This window comes from Silurus meridionalis, chromosome 28 (genome assembly GCF_014805685.1).
Source record: "Silurus meridionalis isolate SWU-2019-XX chromosome 28, ASM1480568v1, whole genome shotgun sequence".
NCBI lineage: Eukaryota > Metazoa > Chordata > Actinopteri > Siluriformes > Siluridae > Silurus > Silurus meridionalis.
The window spans coordinates 2,665,001-2,683,253 of NC_060911.1; the positions used below are offsets into that span (position 1 = coordinate 2,665,001).

Genomic DNA, 18,253 nt, shown 5'->3' on the forward strand with positions numbered 1-18,253 from the left:
CTATACATACCTACAGAATATCTATTAGACCTGCTACGGTTATGTTGCCTCCTGAGTCGCTGTGATAGATGTCGTTTAGGTTTGTAGCTCTTGTGCTAATCCAACCATGAGGTTTTCACGCCATCTGTTAGTCGTGACGTGTCTGTTTGAGTTGGTCGTTTGAGTCACGTGTGATGACGTGTGGTTGTGTATTAGTATTTCTGTGCGAGTTATGGTTCATCACACCTGTTCCTGTAACTCCAAACTAATGACCGTCTCTGTCTTTTTGTCCTGCTGTCTGTTTCTTTCTCGCTCTCTCTCTCTCTCTCTCTCTCTCTCTCTCTCTCTCTCTCTCTCTCTGTCCTTGTCTGTCTTCCTGTGTGTGTGTGTCCATCTCTCTCTCTTTTTGTTTTTCTCCTGTCTCTCTTACAATCTTTCTGCCCCACTGTCTGTTTATTTGTCTTTCTGTCTGCCCCTGCCCCCTCTCTCTCTCTCTCTCTCTCTCTCTCTCGTTCCTCTCCACAACATTGGTTCTCTTTCAGGTTGATTAGAATTGGCGTGTGTGTGTGTATCTGGGTGCACATGTGTGATATATGACTGTAGAGTCAAGCTGCAGTGTGTGTGTGTGTGTGTGTGTGTGTGTGTTAGTGAAGAAGTTACAGAGGGAATAGTGTAAAGGAGAAGCTCTGTGGTGCAGTACAATGCCACTCTCCTCATTTTTTACACTTTAGGAGTGTATTCACGCTTCGTTACGCAGCTCGGTTTTAAATCACGGTTCGGTTCCAGTCAGGGGGAAAAAACACATTCTTTTTTTAATTCTTTAATATTAACATTTGTGATCAACATTTGAACCGTTTACATTTTTAAGACAGCTTTAAAAAAAATTCTGCTTTAAATAAAAAGTCTACTTGGTTATATATAAAATATTTTATAAAAAAAATGAAATGTCAAATTAATGCAGTATTTTTTTTACTACATTGATTAAATTGATTAATCAATAAAATTGGTTTGATTGATGAAATGAAATGAAGGAATTAAATTAAATATAAAGACGATCTACTTAACAGTTCTGTTTTTCAGCAGACTTTAACGAATGTCTTCAGTCTTTCAATCTTTTATTCATTCACTCCCTCAACATGTGAGTTTCTTTGATGTTAAATTTTTCAAGGTGGACATAAAAACACTTAAGAATCATTAGCGCTAACTGCTAGCCACTTCCTGGTTAGCGGCTAATGCTAATGGATTCTTTAGTGTGCTTTTTTTATTTTTTATGTACGCACAAAACAAACCTGCAAAAACTTTTTATACCCCTGGTATTGTTGTGTACGTTTTCAAGTTTAATCATGGCATTAAAAAAAAAAGGCGCTCAGAGTGCGAGACGGAGACTAAACACACTTGCAGTCCGCCACTTAATACGTTCCTGAGGAAACTCAAGAATTGTAACTCTGTTCCGCACGTAAAAAGGACTGCATTATGTACAGGTGTACTGAACTGGAAACCCTGTAGCGAAAGACTTTAATATGGATTCGTGTACGGCTGTTACACCCCAAACACACACACACACACACACACACACACACACACACACACACACACACACACACGTACAGAGGCTCTACATAGAGCTCCTGGCACTGAGACGTAGCTTACGGACGGGTTCAGATCAGTCGGTGGTGAGATGAAACGCAACAGATCAAACTCTTGCTGAGAAGCACAGAGGATGATTTAATTAGTTACAGCCAGAAACGTGCGCGCGCACACACGTCTTAATTCTGTCTTCATGCTTTAGAGAGAGGGGAGAGACAGATCTCCAACATCAAGCAACAAACACACACACACACACACACACACACACACACACACACACACTGCTGTCCTTGGAGCAGAGGTTTCATGGCATCTGAGGGTAACTCCCTCCCCTTCATCTGACGAAATCCATGCACAAGAATACATAAAACACACACACACACACACACCCACACACTGTAATATTGTAATCACAGGATGTTTCTTTCGAATCTGTTTTTGCTCATGTCTCTGAAATCGTAAAAGAGTATAATATGATCGTGTGTGTGTGTGTGTGTGTGTGTGTGTGTGTGTTGTTAACATGTACATATCTGTTTCCACACAGGAGCCATGGGAGGAGTGTATCACTATCATTCCGAGCCGTCCTGCGCAGATGCCACAGATAAGGTAAGAAGAAACGATCTTAGGTTCTTTCTACAGAGGTTTCTCAGAATAGGGACACCGGACCCTTCCAGTCGTATGTGGTGGTTCTCCAAATCGTTCCTACAAAAAAATGAGGGCACACACTTGTGTTTGAATGCTGGGGCATGACATTTTGTTCTTCACCTGAACTAGGATACATACTGTTCCAGCTTGGCAGTCGTGCACAAAGCCGGCTCCATCAGGATTTTAAGGATGGAGGGGGAGATAAATGTGAACGCTGACTGCAAACCCAGGCCTCCTCACCCCACCTACGAGGTGGTACCAAAAAGCACCTCTTTTTACTCGAAAGTACTTAGATGCGCCAAAAATCCCATGGTGACGCGCACGTCCGGCAATTAAAACCGTCCGTGTGGAAACGTAAATATTCATTCACGAACGTGTCGATTAGAGTATTAAAAACGTCCAGTATTTATTTAAGGTACATTTTGGAACAAAAAAAGTGCAATGAAATATTTTAATCGATTGACAGTCCTAAAGTGTGTGTGTGTGTGTGTGTGTGTGTGTGTGTGTGTGTGTGTGTGTGTGTGTGTTTATGCTCGACTTGAAGGTTCTGCTTCAGTCAGCTGGTGTGTCTGTTGTTCTCATGAAGGGCGACCAAAAAAAAGGGCAAAACCGGCGGCTATGTCCTTTTTAGTTACAACCGAGGCTCTGTGTGTGTGTGTGTGTGTGTGTGTGTGTGTGTGTGTGTGTGTTGCGAAGAGTGAAAGCTCTACATTCTGCTCTCGCACAGAAAAGATCGGCTCGTGGGAGGTCCTGAAGCACAGAGCGCTGAAGCTGTAGTGTGTGTGTGTGTGTGTGTGTGTGTGTGTGTGTGTGTGTGTGTGTGTGTGTGTGTGTTTGTCTCCATTCCTGGGCTTCCACACAGGCAGAAACAGGCTCTCCTCGCTTCAGAATTTAGAGGCGGCCTCAAAATGGGTTTGGCTGTCAGAGAGGGGGTAGAGGGAGAGAGGGAGGGCAAAGAGGCATGAGGAGAGGAAAAAAAAAAAGAGAGAACAATATCGCCTGTACACAAACAAAACTCATCCTAGTCTCGATGGAAGGACGAGTGGACGGATTAAGACTTTCACATATGTGGATATGATCATCCCAAGGTCACGATGCTCAAGACACCAGACTGACGGGAAGAGGAAGTGAACTTGTAGACCCCCCGACCCCGATCTCTGACCCCTGCGCTTCCTTTTGTTCTGTTTAGTTGAGGACGTTCGAATTACCCCGAAGTGAAACCACTCTGATGACTGTAATGCAACTGAATTTTTCAGTAATGTGCAGTTGAAGACACGATTGTATCCGGACGGATTTGGTTCAGGAGCATGAAATTTGTTTCTCACTTGAACCTGTTCCTGCATAATGATGCCCCTGTGCACAAAGCCAGCTTCATGGAGAATCTGCTTTCCATGGGTTTGGCAGATATGGAAGATCTCCTTATTGGGATAAATGCGAACGCTGTGACTGCACAACAGGGACCTCCTCACCTGCATCAATACCTGACTTTACTAACACCCTTGTAGATGAATGAGAACAAATCTTCACAAAAGTCTAGTGGAACATCTTCCCAGAAGAGTGGAGGATCTTCTAACAGGAAACAGAGACTAGATGTGGAGTGGAGTGATCAAAAGAATGTAGCATACGTTTTATTATCATGCTCGTTATAGCTAATAACTCGTTAATTAGTCTTTTTGGAGGTCCCTGAGGTCTCACTTGGAGAACTCGCCTCATATTAGTATGGGATTCTTAGTGAAGTAGTCTTGGGGCAGGAGTCGCCATTGCAAGTTTTCAGTCAAGTGAATCAGTCGTACACTCTTTCCAAAAGTTTGTGGACACCTGGCCATAAGCATGTGTTTTTCGAGCATCGCATTCCACTCTTCTTCTGAGATGTTCTACTTGATGCTCATTGACATTGTGTTCGTTCAGCCACGAAGCTGTTCGTAAAGTCTGGGTACTGGACTAGGTGAGGTGAGGAGGTTGCTGTCGGTGACCGACTGGTTCAAGGTGGAGGCTGGACTGCATCAAGGATCGACTCTGAGCCCTTTCCTGTTTGAAGGAAGGGCAGAATAGTATGAAAACTATGATCCGCTGTAGCGACCCCCAACGGGAGCAGCCAAAAGAATAAGTAGTGCATCGAAGGAATAAATCCTGTTGGGGAAACCGATTTAATGTGTTTGTATGTAAATGTCCAGAGTGTGTGTGTGAGTGGAGATAAATTCAGATCCAGATGTTTGTATAAAAATGTCCTCTGGGTGTGTAGGTGTGATTTCATCCCCTGTGATATCAGCAGAGCCTCCAGGAGGATAGCGGGAGTGATGATGTGATAAGTAATGAAGCCAAGGCTGCCGTGTGTGTGTGTGTGTGTGTGTGTGTGTGTGTGTGTGTGTGTGTGTGTGTGTGTGTGTGTGTGTGTGTGAGAGAGAGAGCTAGTTGTGTAAAAGCCCTGGGGCAGGGTGGATGGGGTGTGTCTGAGTCTCTGTTCATAGCTCATCATTTTCCACAGCTTTAATAATCCCCCCACCCCCGAGACCACTGTCCAGCTCTCCCATGGGTTTTATATCATTCCGTCCTCCCCTATGTACCTCGGGTTTAACTCTTTGAGGTCACTTCCAGATCTGGAGCTCAGGAGGTCAGTCGGAGGATGAAGCTAGCACGAGGGGGTTCCTAATAAATTGGCCTCTGGTCTCTGTGCCGGCTGTTGGAGATTGTGAAAACTTGTTTTGAACCCTTAAAGTTGAACCTGGTTCCTGTTCTTTTGAACACAATTTACTGCAGGGTCTCTCACACACACATTGAGGACATTGTTTGCTTTGGGGTTCGACTGGCCTTTTTTTTTTTTTTTTTTTAAATTTCTCTGCACTTCCTGATGGGAAAAAGGAGGTTTCTGGGTAAAAGAGAATGAAGTGTGGAGAGATCGAGTGTTCATGTGCAGACTAAGACGGAGGCGAGTGTGAAACGTTACACCGAGCCCGATTAGGGACACATTTGTTTGGGGGAAAAAAAGAGTTTTACTCAAGTGTGTGTGTGTGTGTGTGTGCACTGGATCTCGTCCCTTAGTTGTTTCCTGTTAGTGATTAAACACGCACACATGCGTGCACACACTCGGCAGTGTTGACTGCTGCACCCTGACTGTGAAATTTACCACCCAGTGTGTGTGTGTGTGTGTGTGTGTGTGACGTTTTTTTATTAATTTTTTTTAATTTTTTTGTTCGATTGTTTGTTTTAGTCCTTTGTATGGTCTCTCTGTCTTTATGTGTGTGTGTGTGTGTGTGTGTGTGTGTGTGTGTGTGGTTGTGAAAGCTCCCCATGACTCAGTGAGTTCCCGTAAAGTGTCTCTATAGCGTTCTCCACCAACACTTGCACCGTAACCAGTGTGTCATTTCGCCGTCACGGCAAAGCTGTATTTTACTCATCGTGTGTGTGTGTGTGTGTGTGTGTGTGTGTGTGTGTGGGCACACATCTGTTGCACAATGGCCCCTCCCCATACAGAGGGTTTCCTCACACTTGCAGGAAGTGACCTCACTCTGTCCCAAGGCAACAGAAGGCGGTGATGTCGCAGGCAGGAAATGGCTTTTAGGGTGGAAACGTGTGGGTGTGTGTGTGTGTGTGTGTGTGTGTGTTTTTACTAAGACAGAGACACACATTCCTCTCCTGTGTTGCTGAGCTGCTGTTTATCCTATTGATGAATGTTTTATTGATCTCCCTTCTCTGTATATATTTATGATTATACTTGGCGATTTGGCCGCGTGCCGTAATTACATCTGTTCATTAACAAGATTCCAACATTGATGAAGTTATTTTATAAAGGTTCTGGTTCTGAAATGGACCGATATGAAGCTAGATTTGGGACGTGGCCCTGCAGTGAGTCTGCTTTTACGTGTAATGGATGGATAGATTTACAGAAGCACACATTTGTAGATGAAGGGGTGGATTTATTAGATGGACTGATGGAGTTATAGATGATTAGAGGGATGAGTTTGTACATTGATCAATAGAGATGGATGGATAGTTTGATATACTGATGGATAAATAAATAGTTTAAAGATAGATGGAGAAGTATGGATGGTTTGGTAAGGATGGATGACTAAATGGATAGAGGAATGGTTTATGGATTAATTTGTATATTTGTATATGTTTAGATTTAGAGGTGGATTGGAGGATGGATTTATAAATTGATGTCTGTGGATGGAATTGTAGATGGTTTTTGGGGAAATGTAGATGTATGGAGATGTTTGGATGAAATTGTGGATAAATTAATAAACCATGTAATGGATTTATGACTGAACTGATTAATAGATTGTTCGGATTTGTAGAAGGGTGTAGCATTCATAGTTCTATGAATGTCATGAATGGATGGATGGATGGATGGATGGATGGATGGATGAAGTACAGATGAATAAGATGTGTTTGAGGGACTGCATTAAGAATGGATATATAACTGAATATGACTGTGTGTTTGCAGACAGAAGACTCCCCCAGTCCTAAACGCCAGAGGCTCTCGCAGCAGTCTGTATTAGATCTGGCCGCAGCTCCGCCCTCCACGCCGTCTCCGCCCATCAGACCGTGGGAGCTCCCGCCCAGTCGCCGACCACACCCCTATCCTCACTCACACTACCACTCCGAGCGCTGTCACACGCCCGTCAGAAACAGACGCAGGTACGGTCCTGGACGTTTTAACGAGTAGTCATTATTAGTAATCGATGATGATGATGATGATGATCCTCTGTTGCGTCTCAGCCCTCCAGCTCGACGTCAGCGAGCACGACGTGAACGCCTCTCCAGACTCCACCACGGCTCCCCTGGTGGTCCTCAGGACGAGAACTATCGACACCCACCTCACCCTCACACACACCCTCTTCACTCGTACGGCCCCGCCATGCCCCCTCACCCGCCGGCGGGCACCGACGAGCCCCGCGCCTTCCACCCTCCTGCTCTGTCGCCACGGTTACTGCATCCGCAGCAGCAAGGCACCATGGTCATGGACCTCCACGAGCAGGTAAGATGGTGTTGTGATTTGATTGTCAGACGCAATGTGTTGTGTGATGTCAAATTCTGAATCGTGTGTGTGTGTGTGTGGTAGCTTCCTCAGGGTACAGTCCCCGTATCGTACACAGTGTCTCCAGTGGCAGCCCATGCCCTCCCGCCCCCTCTCTGTACGGGACAGCATATCCCAGCATGCTCCTCTCAGCAGCAGGTGCCTGCCTGCTCGGTGGTGTTCAGCAGTCAGCAGCACTACCCCGTCTGCCCACCTCCGGTGCGTTTGTGTTGAGTGGTATTTAAAATCACTTTCAACATACTCTGTCGCCCCCTAGTGTTCAGAGTCAGGAACATTGGTCTGTATATACATATTTATTTTTTTCCTGTTGTTTTTTTTTAACACAGTTCCTTTTCCTTTATTAGATGCTGCCTGCTTGTTCAGTGCAGCACCTGCCCGTGCCGTACGCATTTCCGTCACTGCTTTCCAGCGATTCCACTTTCCTCCTCCACCCCCCACACCACCTCTCGCACCATCACCACCCGCCGCACTTGGCCCCTCCTACACACTTTCTGCCCTTCCAGACACAACAATCAAGATCAGTGAGTACATGTACATATTTATAAACACACACAAATCTATGCTTATTACACCACTCTAAGTTTTGTGTGTGTGTTTGTAGCCACTACAAAGGATTGAGAACGAAGTGGAGCTTCTCGGAGATCACCTGCCAGTAGGTGGCAGCTTTAACTACGCCCACTCGGGCCACCCCAGCCCCCTGCCCCCTTCCACGCCTTTGCAGTTCCTCTCCCACGATCCCCTGCCACAGGAGCTCTTCGGAATGGTGAGTACACCCAAAAAGCCCTCCCCTCCTCATTCCGTATATTCAGGAATTTTCCAGAAACTAATAGTCGTCTTCTTTTTGTCCTTTATTCGCACAGCCGTATCCACACTTTATGCCTCGACGCATCACGGGTCGGCGGTACCGTTCTCAGCAAGCCGTGGCTCCGCCCCCGTATCACCCCAGTCTCCTTCCGTACTTCCTGTGAGTTTCGGAAAAATATTATTAAAAAGCGTGTACGCGTAACTGATTAAAACCCCGATTTAACGTGGCTCCTTTCTCTCCGCAGCTCTGTTCTTCCAGTGCAGCCTACAGCCGTGGGGCCTGCTATCAGCTTAGAGCTGGACGTAGACGAAGGAGAGGTGGAGAATTACGAGGTGAGCCGTCGTTCATGGTCTCAGAACCTGCCGCGATTCTAAATCTGTAAGGTTAAAGGGGCGGGGGTCCGAGCTGAAACATCGCAGTATGGCGGGTTACCATAGCGATTTGTCCTGACCACTTTCATCTCTTCGCAGCAGTGTGGAGCATAAACACACACAAGTACATTGATGATTTGCTGTCGGTGTGAACCATAGAAATAAAAGTGAACTCTCTGTTCCATAGTGAATGTTTTATATTTTTATAAATAAGTTATATTTATATATATATATATATATATATATATATATATATATATATATATATATATATATATATATATATATATATATAATATAATATATATATATATATGTCTAATTAGGACCAACTTCTTATTAACCATTCCTTTTAATCTCTGTGTGTGTGTGTGTGTGTGTGTGTGTGTGTGTGTGTGTGTGTGTGTTTAGGCTCTGTTGAACCTCGCCGAACGTCTCGGGGAAGCCAAACCACGCGGCCTGACAAAAGCTGACATCGAGCAGCTGCCTTCCTACAGATTCAACCCCAGCAACCACCAGTCTGAGCAAACCCTGTGAGTAAATCTCACACACACACACACACACACACACACACACGATCACTCTGTACAGCACTAACGATTGGGGAGGTAGACATCGACTTGATCAGAGTTCAGTGTGTGTTGAAATGAAGCTTATTCTACTTTGTGTGTGTTTTCAGGTGTGTGGTGTGCATGTGTGACTTCGAGTCCCGACAGCTGCTCAGAGTCCTGCCCTGCAATCACGAATTCCACGCCAAGTGTGTCGACAAATGGCTTAAGGTGTGTGTGTGTGTGTGTGTGTGTGTGTGTGTGTGTGTGTGTGTGTGTGTGTGTGTGTGTGTGTGTTGGTTGGTTGGTTGGTTGGTATGTGGGTGGGTGGGTGGGTGTGTGGATGGCTGTGGGTGTGTATGTGTGTGTGGACGGATGTGGGTGTGTGTGTGGGTGGATGAGTGTGTGGGTTTCATGCTGTCACATCAAAGTCTGTACTTCACTGTAAATCTGCTCTGATTGGTCATATTGATTTGACTATTTAAACCCCCCACCCCCATCCCCCCTTCCACAGGCTAACAGAACCTGCCCCATCTGCCGAGCTGACGCCTCCGAAGTCCAGCGGGATTCCGAGTGATCTGATCGTGACCCGTTTCACTCCTACCACATCCACCACTCACTCACACACACACACACACACACACACACACACACCGTCCCACCATCCCGGAGTCTTTCTCCATTTCAAGACACTGGACTTCCTTTTACACACACACACATTCATTATTTTATTTTATTTTTTCCCCAAGCATAAATTGAGTGAATAGCTCCCGTTTGCATCACGTGATTGTTAAAACACAAACACAGATCTCTAATCACACAAACACACACACACACACTAACCCCAAGAATCCAAAGACGGTTCTCTGTTGAAACGAAACACCATCACTGCCATTTCTCTCATTCGTATTCTTTATTTCGTACGCTTTTTATTCTTTTCAGGTGGGTACAGGGTGGCGTTTTGGGTGTGTGTGTGTGTGTGTGTGTGTGTGTGAGTACTAACATTCCCGAGCGTGTGAATTTAGCTTGTAAGAGGAAGTGAATACAACAATGTGTGCTTTTCCTTTGCGAATAAAAATATTGCATATAAATGTATGTATGTATCAATATAGAGGGACTGAATAACACACTGAAAACAAAACAAAAAAAAAGTTGTGTTCTTTTCTTCCACATAAAAAAAGAGAGATATATCTAGGGTGGGGTTTGTTCAATTCTGATCTAGCAGTCTTATAGAATTGGAAAACTGTGAGCGTGTGTGTGTGTGTGTGTGTGTGTGTGTGTGTGTGTGTGTGTGTGTGTGTGTGTGTGTGTGTGAGAGAGAAAAAAAGTGTGTCTTTTGATTCTTTTGGTTACTCGTGTAATTTATCCTGTATGTGTGGTACAGAACACTGGCTTCCCGTTCTCACGTGTGCCCTCGTCTCACGTCTCTCGTCAGCTGCGAACGCTCGCGTGCGATCGGTCAGGAGGCGCCTCGTTTTTTTTTTTTTCTTTCTCTTTTTCTTTTCCAACGCCGTGTTGTTATCCTGGAAAAGAAGGATATAGTCTTCCTTCCATCGCAGTCTTAATTATTTATTTAATTTTCTTAAAGAAAAACGTGACCTCTCACGTCTCGGCAGGTTTTCCACACACGTATGCGCTTCTCGTCGACCGGAGACCTCGGGGGTTTGTTTAGTTTTTTTTTTTTTTTTTAACCATGTGATCAAACGACCCCTGTTCTTTCTGTTTCTCAGGATTCATTCTCTGCATGTTTTTTTTTATTTCCCATCAGCAGAGATTTTCCGAGCGAATTTTCGAAATATAGTCGATAAGTCATTGAAAATTTGGGTGCAAGCAAATGACTGTTCAAAATATCCACCTCTGTATAACAATTCTTCTCTCGATTCACATGAATCTGCATTTCTTACCGAGAATGTCCCGATCTCTCTCTCCCTCTTCTACATAAACGAGCTTCCAGGCGCCCCCTAGTGTTTGCCTAGTGGTAGTTTCCCAGAGATTGGCGAGAAATTGTGTATGTTTTCCGGGTCATTTTAGGAACACGGACAGTTTTTGCGCTCTTGGAGCTCCTGGGTACATGAATTCTGTGGGATCTGTGTGGCTTGAGTGCAAAACCAAGAAGTCAGAACAAAATCTCTGCTGATCGACTGCATTAGGAGAAAATCCGATTTATTTTTGTGTGTGAGAAAGTCGAAAAACAGTTGAATTTTTCAGCACTACATGGTTCAGCACTTTCACAGGAAGCTTCACTTCAGCATTCTCGCTTCGTTATTAATGTATAATCAGGTAGCACAGGGGTGTGCACGTGTGTATGTGTGTGTGTTCACGTGTGGGTGCGTGTTAACGACACAATGGTAGACCTAGCAAAATCTTTTCCCAATAACGCACAACAAACTAGTTTTCCAGTTCCCAGTCACTGTCTTTCAGTCCTTTTGCGTGTCTTATAACCTGCCATAGACGCTTCATAGGATTGTCATAACCCCGACTGTCCCTGCCTCGACCCGAGTGTGTGTGTGTGTGTGTGTGTGTGCCGGTGAAAAGTGTGAGGTGTATTAAACAGTCACGTCGTTAAGCTCTCGTAGCTCGCAAAACCCGTAGTGTCTTAACTGCAGATGCCTTTCAGCCGTTCTCCAGCATCGCATCGCATCGTCGCAGCATCGCCACGTTCCTCTCGTTCGCCTCGGATCACTTTACTAAACCCCGACGTTTTACTTTATAAAGTACGTGTTTTTTTTTTTTTGTTTTTTCCCCTCCTGCTTGGTACAATAGCAGTTACCTCATTTTTACTATTTATGGTGTTATTTGTTTCCCCCCCCCCCCCTTTTTTTTTTTTTACGCTAAACGAATGAGAGCTTCTGATCTTTATTTTATTTTTTTTAAATGGGTTTTAATTTGTTTTCATTAAAAATACAATTGTATCGTTTAACATGTAGTTTCTTATGTATAATAACTGTAACCAAAATCATTTGAAGGCTTGATATAAAAAAAAAATTTTTAACAAACATTTGTACATTTTCTATGAGAGTTATTACTAGTGATGCTTTACTAAGTAGTGCAATGATTTATTTTCTTTCTCTCTCTCTCTCTCTCTTGCGCTCTCTCTCTCTCTCTCTCTCTCTCTCTCTCTCTCTCTCTCTCTCTCTCTGACCCCGATTCCTGGTCTTTTTGGATTTCTAAGGGTGGTTCAGTAATAAATGTATAATGTTTTCTTCCACAAACTGATGTTTTTTTCTCCACCCCTTTTCTCTGTAAAAGCACCGAATGCTGTATCTCTCTATAGGGCGAGTATCAGAAATATTCATGGTAAGGGAGCTGATGAAAACCAGTGTTCTTTAGAGAATATTTTTGTTTATTATGTAGTATAATAATATTTCTGTTCTATTGTGACCAGCAGAGGGCGACATAATACACCGGCTAAAGCGGCATTGTCTTTCATCAGTACAGACATTCTGTCTGGATAAGAGGAACCTGCACACTGTCCTCTCCAGTCTTGGGTCATGGTGTCTTGATAGCGTTCAGATTATGGAAAGGCTTCACCAAATTCACAGTCCTGAAGTATAAATTGCATCAATTTACTTAAGTGTCTTCTGACTTCTAACGCATGGCCCTTTCACAAACGCCTTTGAAGTGCAAAAAAGAAAACCCGTTGTGTCTGCAGGAAGACGCAGCTCTACCTCTGCCATGTCATTAATTGGTCAATTCTACTATTTACTAATAATTGTATAGAAATAAATCTGTGCAAATATGTTCAAACCAATGCATTGTGATGCAAACTACAACTTCAGAAACAGGTTTATTGGCCATGTGTGTTGACACACGAGGAATTTGTTTCCAGCTGTCAGTGACTCTCAAAATACAGACATAAATATCACTATACATTCAGCTTGTACTATACAAGACAATATAGACAGCACGAGTATTAAATGGAGTATCCGGTAAATACTTGTATCAATTGCACACTTTTTTAAAATCGATGCATCACATCGTTAACGTTTATGCCGATGCACTGATGCGAATTGCTGAATCTTACCATCACTAGTACAAATATCTCTCGTTCCTGCAAGTACCGACAACGCACACAAACACATGATAAATGTATTGTCCATCTCATCAGTGGTCCCATTGTGCAGCTCAACCACAGGCTTTATTGAGTCCCGTAGTGCAGCTCAATCATAGGTCTTGTTGAACCGATTACAGTCATTTCCTCTAATCTGAACTGTAATAGTGTGGAGACCACCGGTTTCACTGTGTCGAAAATTGCAGCTCCTTCACATTGTGCTGTTCTTTCACGTGTACCACTGTGTCCCAGTGCAGCTTCATCAGCGTTCTTATTAAGCCTCATGAGCAGGTCCTCATGGTGCAGCTCGACTATCGGCCTCATTGAGCCAAAAGCACCATATTCTGTTTAACTAGGACACACATCACTGCACGAAAATGACTGGTACCTCCACCACAGGTCTCATAGCCCAAATGTCTTCTTGGCTCCACCACCCCCTTACTGACACAATCGATCTACTATCTTTCAGGTCTTAGTGCTTAAATTGATTCAACTCGGTTCCCATGATGCAGCTCTGGGCCTTGTGTTATTGAATTCTATGATGAAGCTTCACCTTCTATCAGATGTGAAAACAGTGACCGTGAAGATAAAACTTTTGCCAAAGGTGGCTCCTGAGGCCAGTGGTGGAGCTGCATCAGAGGCCTTACTAGACCTGAAGCTTTACAAACGAGATCATTTTAATAAACTGCTCAGTTATTCTTCATCCAAAAAGCTTTTTAAGGATGAATTATTGATCAGATGAGCATCTCCCTCTCAGCACGCTTGGCCTTTCTGTTAGAAAACTGACTTTATTACGTATATGTTTATTTTATATTCTGCCTCATTAACTGCTGGCCTTCGAGCTGATTTTATAGACATTAAAAAAAAGACAGAAGGGGCACAGGATTTGGTGTAATCAGGTCAAACTGCCCTCAGACATTTATTTATTTATTGATGTATCTATTTATTTATTTATTGAAATGCCAGTCAACCGCATGTTCCTCGTTCTACTCTGAGCAGCTTTTTGTGCACCTGCGTCTACACCATTTGGGAAAGATTCGATGAGCTCAAGGTCATTTCAGACCGAAGGTCCTTCAGGCTATAAAACCTAAGCTCATTTAGACCATGTTTAAAACAACACGAGAGCAGTGTGTCATCATTTAGGTCATACTGAGTCCAGAAAGGGACTTCGGGAGCACCGCAGGCTCGAGCCTTATTTGCATTTGGAGTAAAAAATTGAGGAAAATAACCTTGGATAAAAAGCATCAGTGAGGAGAGAAGAAGGAGAGAGAGATCACATGTAGGTGTGAGTACTAGTAGAGTTCCTGATTAAAGATGGATAGATGGGATGGATGGATGGATGGAGTGAGTGGATGGATGGATGATAGGGTAGATGGATGGATAGGGTGGATGATGGGGTGGATAGGATGGATGGGTGGATGGATAGGGTGGATGGATGGATGGATAGAGTGAGTGGATGGATGATAGGGTGGATGGATGGATGATAGGATGGATGGATAGGGTGGGTGGATGGATGGATAGGGTGGATGATGGGGTGGATGGATAGGGTGGATGATGGGGTGGATGGATAGGGTGGGTAGGTTCGATGGATAGGGTGGATGGATGGATGGATGGATGAATGGATAGAGTGAGTGAATGGATGATAGGGTGGATGGATGGATAGTGAGTGGATGAATGGATAGGGTGAATGATGGGGTGGGTGGATGGATGGATGAATGGATGGATAGGGTGGGTGGATGGATGGATGGTTGAATGGATGGATGGATAGGGTGGGTGGATGGATGAATGGATGGGGTGGATGGATAGGGTGGATGGATGGATGGATGGATGGATGGGTGAATGGATAGATGGATGGATAAACTAGATTTAACCAGTTAAATAATAAGATGGAAAAACGAGTTTGAGTTCATGATTGTATTTACCAAAAGCCCTTTTTGACCCAAGAATCTCCTTTTTTTTTGGCTCAACTCTACAGCGGATTTATTTCTCTGCAAAAGATCTCTATTATATAACTGAATCCCCTCCGTAAAACGCGTCTTATTGCTCAAATCTCCACACTGCTGCATGAATTCATGTGGATATTTTATTCATGAATGACTTTGCCCAGTCACAGAGACGAACACTGCACTGCTTCAGGATATTTGAGGACCTTTTCAATCATGTCCAGCTTGTAACCCTGCAGAAACTCTTCTTCCCTCATCTGCTTTTGAGACAAAGTCTTAAAAAAAAAAAAAGTGGTATGGAAGTGAGATTGTGTGTGGACAGATGTTCTCGTGTCCAGCTTATGCAATTCGTCCCCAAACATGAAAGAGCAGCAGATGCAGAGAATGTATAAAGTAAACACATTTCTGCACTCAGCTCCAGTTAATTATTCTTTCTTCCCCTAAGAAACGTGTTTTTGCATCATGGGTAACGTTTCCTGCTGCGTAAGCTCTTTTTCTGTTCTGTGCCTCGTTTTTCAGACTGCACATGGAACGGATTAAACCGTAAACCACACAAACTCAAATCACCCACTTCATTCAGTTCATTCAGGGTGTGAGTAAAGTCGGGTACTGATGGAGATGTGCTGAGGAGGCTTCTGGGGTGCAGTTTATCTATCTATCTATCTATCTATCTATCTATCTATCTGTCTATCTGTCTGTCTGTCTGTCTGTCTGTCTGTCTGTCTGTCTGTCTGTCTGTCTGTCTGTCTGTCTGTGTGAATTACATATTTCTAAACCTTTCTTAAGAGAGTTGATATGTAACTGAATTAGACAGATAGTTAGTGGTTTGGCACTGTTCTGGATTTTCTCTCCGTTCTTTTGGCTCATCTCTCCGACATTAACTGGGAGTGAAGAGAAACTCCTCCGAGCGTCTTTGTCACTGTATAATCGTATAACTCATTCTTGAATAAACACTGCATGCAGTGAACAGAGAGACTGTAATGCTGAGAGCATGTGGCAGAGCGTCCACACTGACTGAACATTGAAGTTCAACACTGAAGTTCATTCTCAACCCCTGTTCTATTGGCCATGACACCATATTAGCATATGACCAGAGGGTGAGCCAATGAGACACCAGGCCACGCCCACTTCCCCTTCATCCTTTCCTCTTGGTCCTTAATAAGAGCTCATAGAAAAGTTCAGTTTCTTTCAGTTCAAGTGAAGTTCATTAGATGAGTCCCTGGAGGGAGGACTGAAAAGCGTTCGAGCTGAAAAGGAGAGAAAAATGAGAGTTCTGAATTAGAAGTTCAACTTAAATAACTTCGTCTTTCTTTGCCTCGTTATATCTCCCTTTCTGCCTGTACGTCTCTTTTTTTCTTTCCCACCCTCATCTCTCGCTCTACCTGTATCTCTCTTCACTTATACACGATTTTATACAACTTTATAAATGTAAAACTGTTTGGAGACATTTGTTAAAGGTGCTGAAATGGGAATAAATGTAGAATAAGATGTAAAAAAAAAAAAAACACGTAAAAAAAAAAGGTGTTTAAGATTTTGTTCATATATTGTATATTGTGTGTACAAAGACGTATTTGCTTCAGATCAGTCAACATATTTGCTTGTTAATTCTGACTGAACACATCGCAGTTCTGTGAAGGTAAATAGGCTAATCATCACACCGCTAGCTTGTTGCCAACACAAAACAAACATGGAGGACAAGAGCACCAGAGAGCACTTCGTTGTTTTTTTAGATGTCACAGATGAACCCGGGCTTTTTTTCTTTAAAGTTGTCACAGAGAGATATATACATGTTCGATTATTAACCTGCCATCGTGCTGTGGGGGGAAATATTTCAGCTCTGATATACACCAAGGTGAATGGTGGGATGACCATTGATTAAATGAAGGTGTGGATGGATGTGAGGGGATAAAAAGGGAGAAGTGGACGAACATATGGATCATCACAGGAGGATTAGCGAGGAGCTGTCAGTGCCACACAACGAGTTTTATAGAGCCTGTAAAATGAAAGACAGAAAAAGTTGGGGAAAACTATACAAAGGAAAAGAAATGCAAGAAAAGCAAGAGATAGGGAGAAAAAGATACAGGGAGAGAGATACAAGCAAAGGGAAAAAGAGGGAGAAGGGATGAAGGGAGGGAGAGATGTGGAAAAACGTTGAAAGGTTTTAAAGGTACATCATGAGAACAGAGAGAAAGAAAGAAAGAGAGATAGAGAGAAAATAGAAAAATACAACTCTTTTGGGAAGATGTTCAAACTGATTTTTGTGTGAGATTCTATTCAGCCACAGTGATTTTAGTAAAGTCAGGTCCTGATGCACATGAGATAAGGAGGGCGGTTCCTGGGGTGCAGTCAGCGTGAACAATTTATCCCAAAGGTGTTCAACAGGTTTGGAGCTCTATAGCAGGAGATCTTCCAATCCAACCCATTCAAAGCACATCTTCATGGAGCTGGCTTTGTGCACAGGAACATTGTCATGCTGCAACAGGTTTTGGGTCTCATAGTTGAAGTGAAGACGTTCTAAACTCTTGTGTGCCTCCATCTGTTTGGTAACAGTTCAATGAAGAATGACGTTTGGCTGGAAAAGTCAGCTGTCCCAATACTTTTGCCCAAAAGTCTATCCGGTTCATGTTTGTAAACGAACACAAGCCTATTTCCAGTTCCATATAGTCTACACGAGCTAAATATCACTTCATCTCTCAATATATTCATTATTTCTTTGCATTATCTTTTAGACAAATGATCAAATGAAAGCAGTTTCTGAAGATTCGGCTCTCACACGCCATATCAGACTCCAGATATTGGCTTCATCCACAACGCTGATGTGATCTTCTCTGACAGCACATCTGGGAATTGTCATCCAATCCGCCCATAACATTCTCGATCGGCTTATCCTTATTGACCGTGTTCGAGTGGAGACGAACGCTCTTCTGATTTTTTGAAAGAAAGAAAATATGGAATTGCTCTGGAAGCTTCTGGTGGGAGGGAAATCAAGAGATGTCTATCGCTTACACCTTAGATCTATTAGGAGAGGATTCTCTGTCAGGTAAACTGATGAGCTGGCAGATATGAACGGAGACAGAAACAGAGAAAGATGAGAACCTGCTGAATAATGATTAAAACACACACACACACACACACACACACAAAATCACAATATACAACAATTGAAAATTAGGACCTTATACAGGTAGGGGTGCACAAACTTTTAAGTGGGGCTGTGTTTTCAGTTACCATGACATCTCTGTCTATCTCTTTCACTCTCTCTCTTTTTCTATCTCTCTCTGTCTCA

The 18,253-nt window shown here is 43.4% G+C and overlaps 1 protein-coding gene across 7 annotated transcripts in view; it reads left to right on the forward strand.

Moving 5' to 3' along the window:
* Window positions 1-18,253, forward strand: part of rnf38 (ring finger protein 38) — a 38,456-nt gene that overhangs the window by 9,687 nt on the left and 10,516 nt on the right. For 5 of the 7 annotated variants that reach the window (XM_046842511.1, XM_046842512.1, XM_046842510.1 and 2 more), the window contains exons 3-13: window positions 2,111-2,172; window positions 6,656-6,849; window positions 6,931-7,189; window positions 7,274-7,447; window positions 7,594-7,770; window positions 7,851-8,012; window positions 8,110-8,213; window positions 8,299-8,386; window positions 8,837-8,958; window positions 9,105-9,204; window positions 9,488-10,064. In XM_046842511.1, coding sequence (XP_046698467.1) covers window positions 2,111-2,172; window positions 6,656-6,849; window positions 6,931-7,189; window positions 7,274-7,447; window positions 7,594-7,770; window positions 7,851-8,012; window positions 8,110-8,213; window positions 8,299-8,386; window positions 8,837-8,958; window positions 9,105-9,204; window positions 9,488-9,550 — 1,505 coding nt within the window. In that variant the 3' untranslated portion in view covers window positions 9,551-10,064. Of the gene's footprint in view, window positions 1-2,110; window positions 2,173-6,655; window positions 6,850-6,930; window positions 7,190-7,273; window positions 7,448-7,593; window positions 7,771-7,850; window positions 8,013-8,109; window positions 8,214-8,298; window positions 8,387-8,836; window positions 8,959-9,104; window positions 9,205-9,487; window positions 10,065-18,082; window positions 18,102-18,253 lie in introns of those variants that run through there. The other 2 variants (XR_006924797.1, XR_006924798.1) reach the window with 2 other exon arrangements.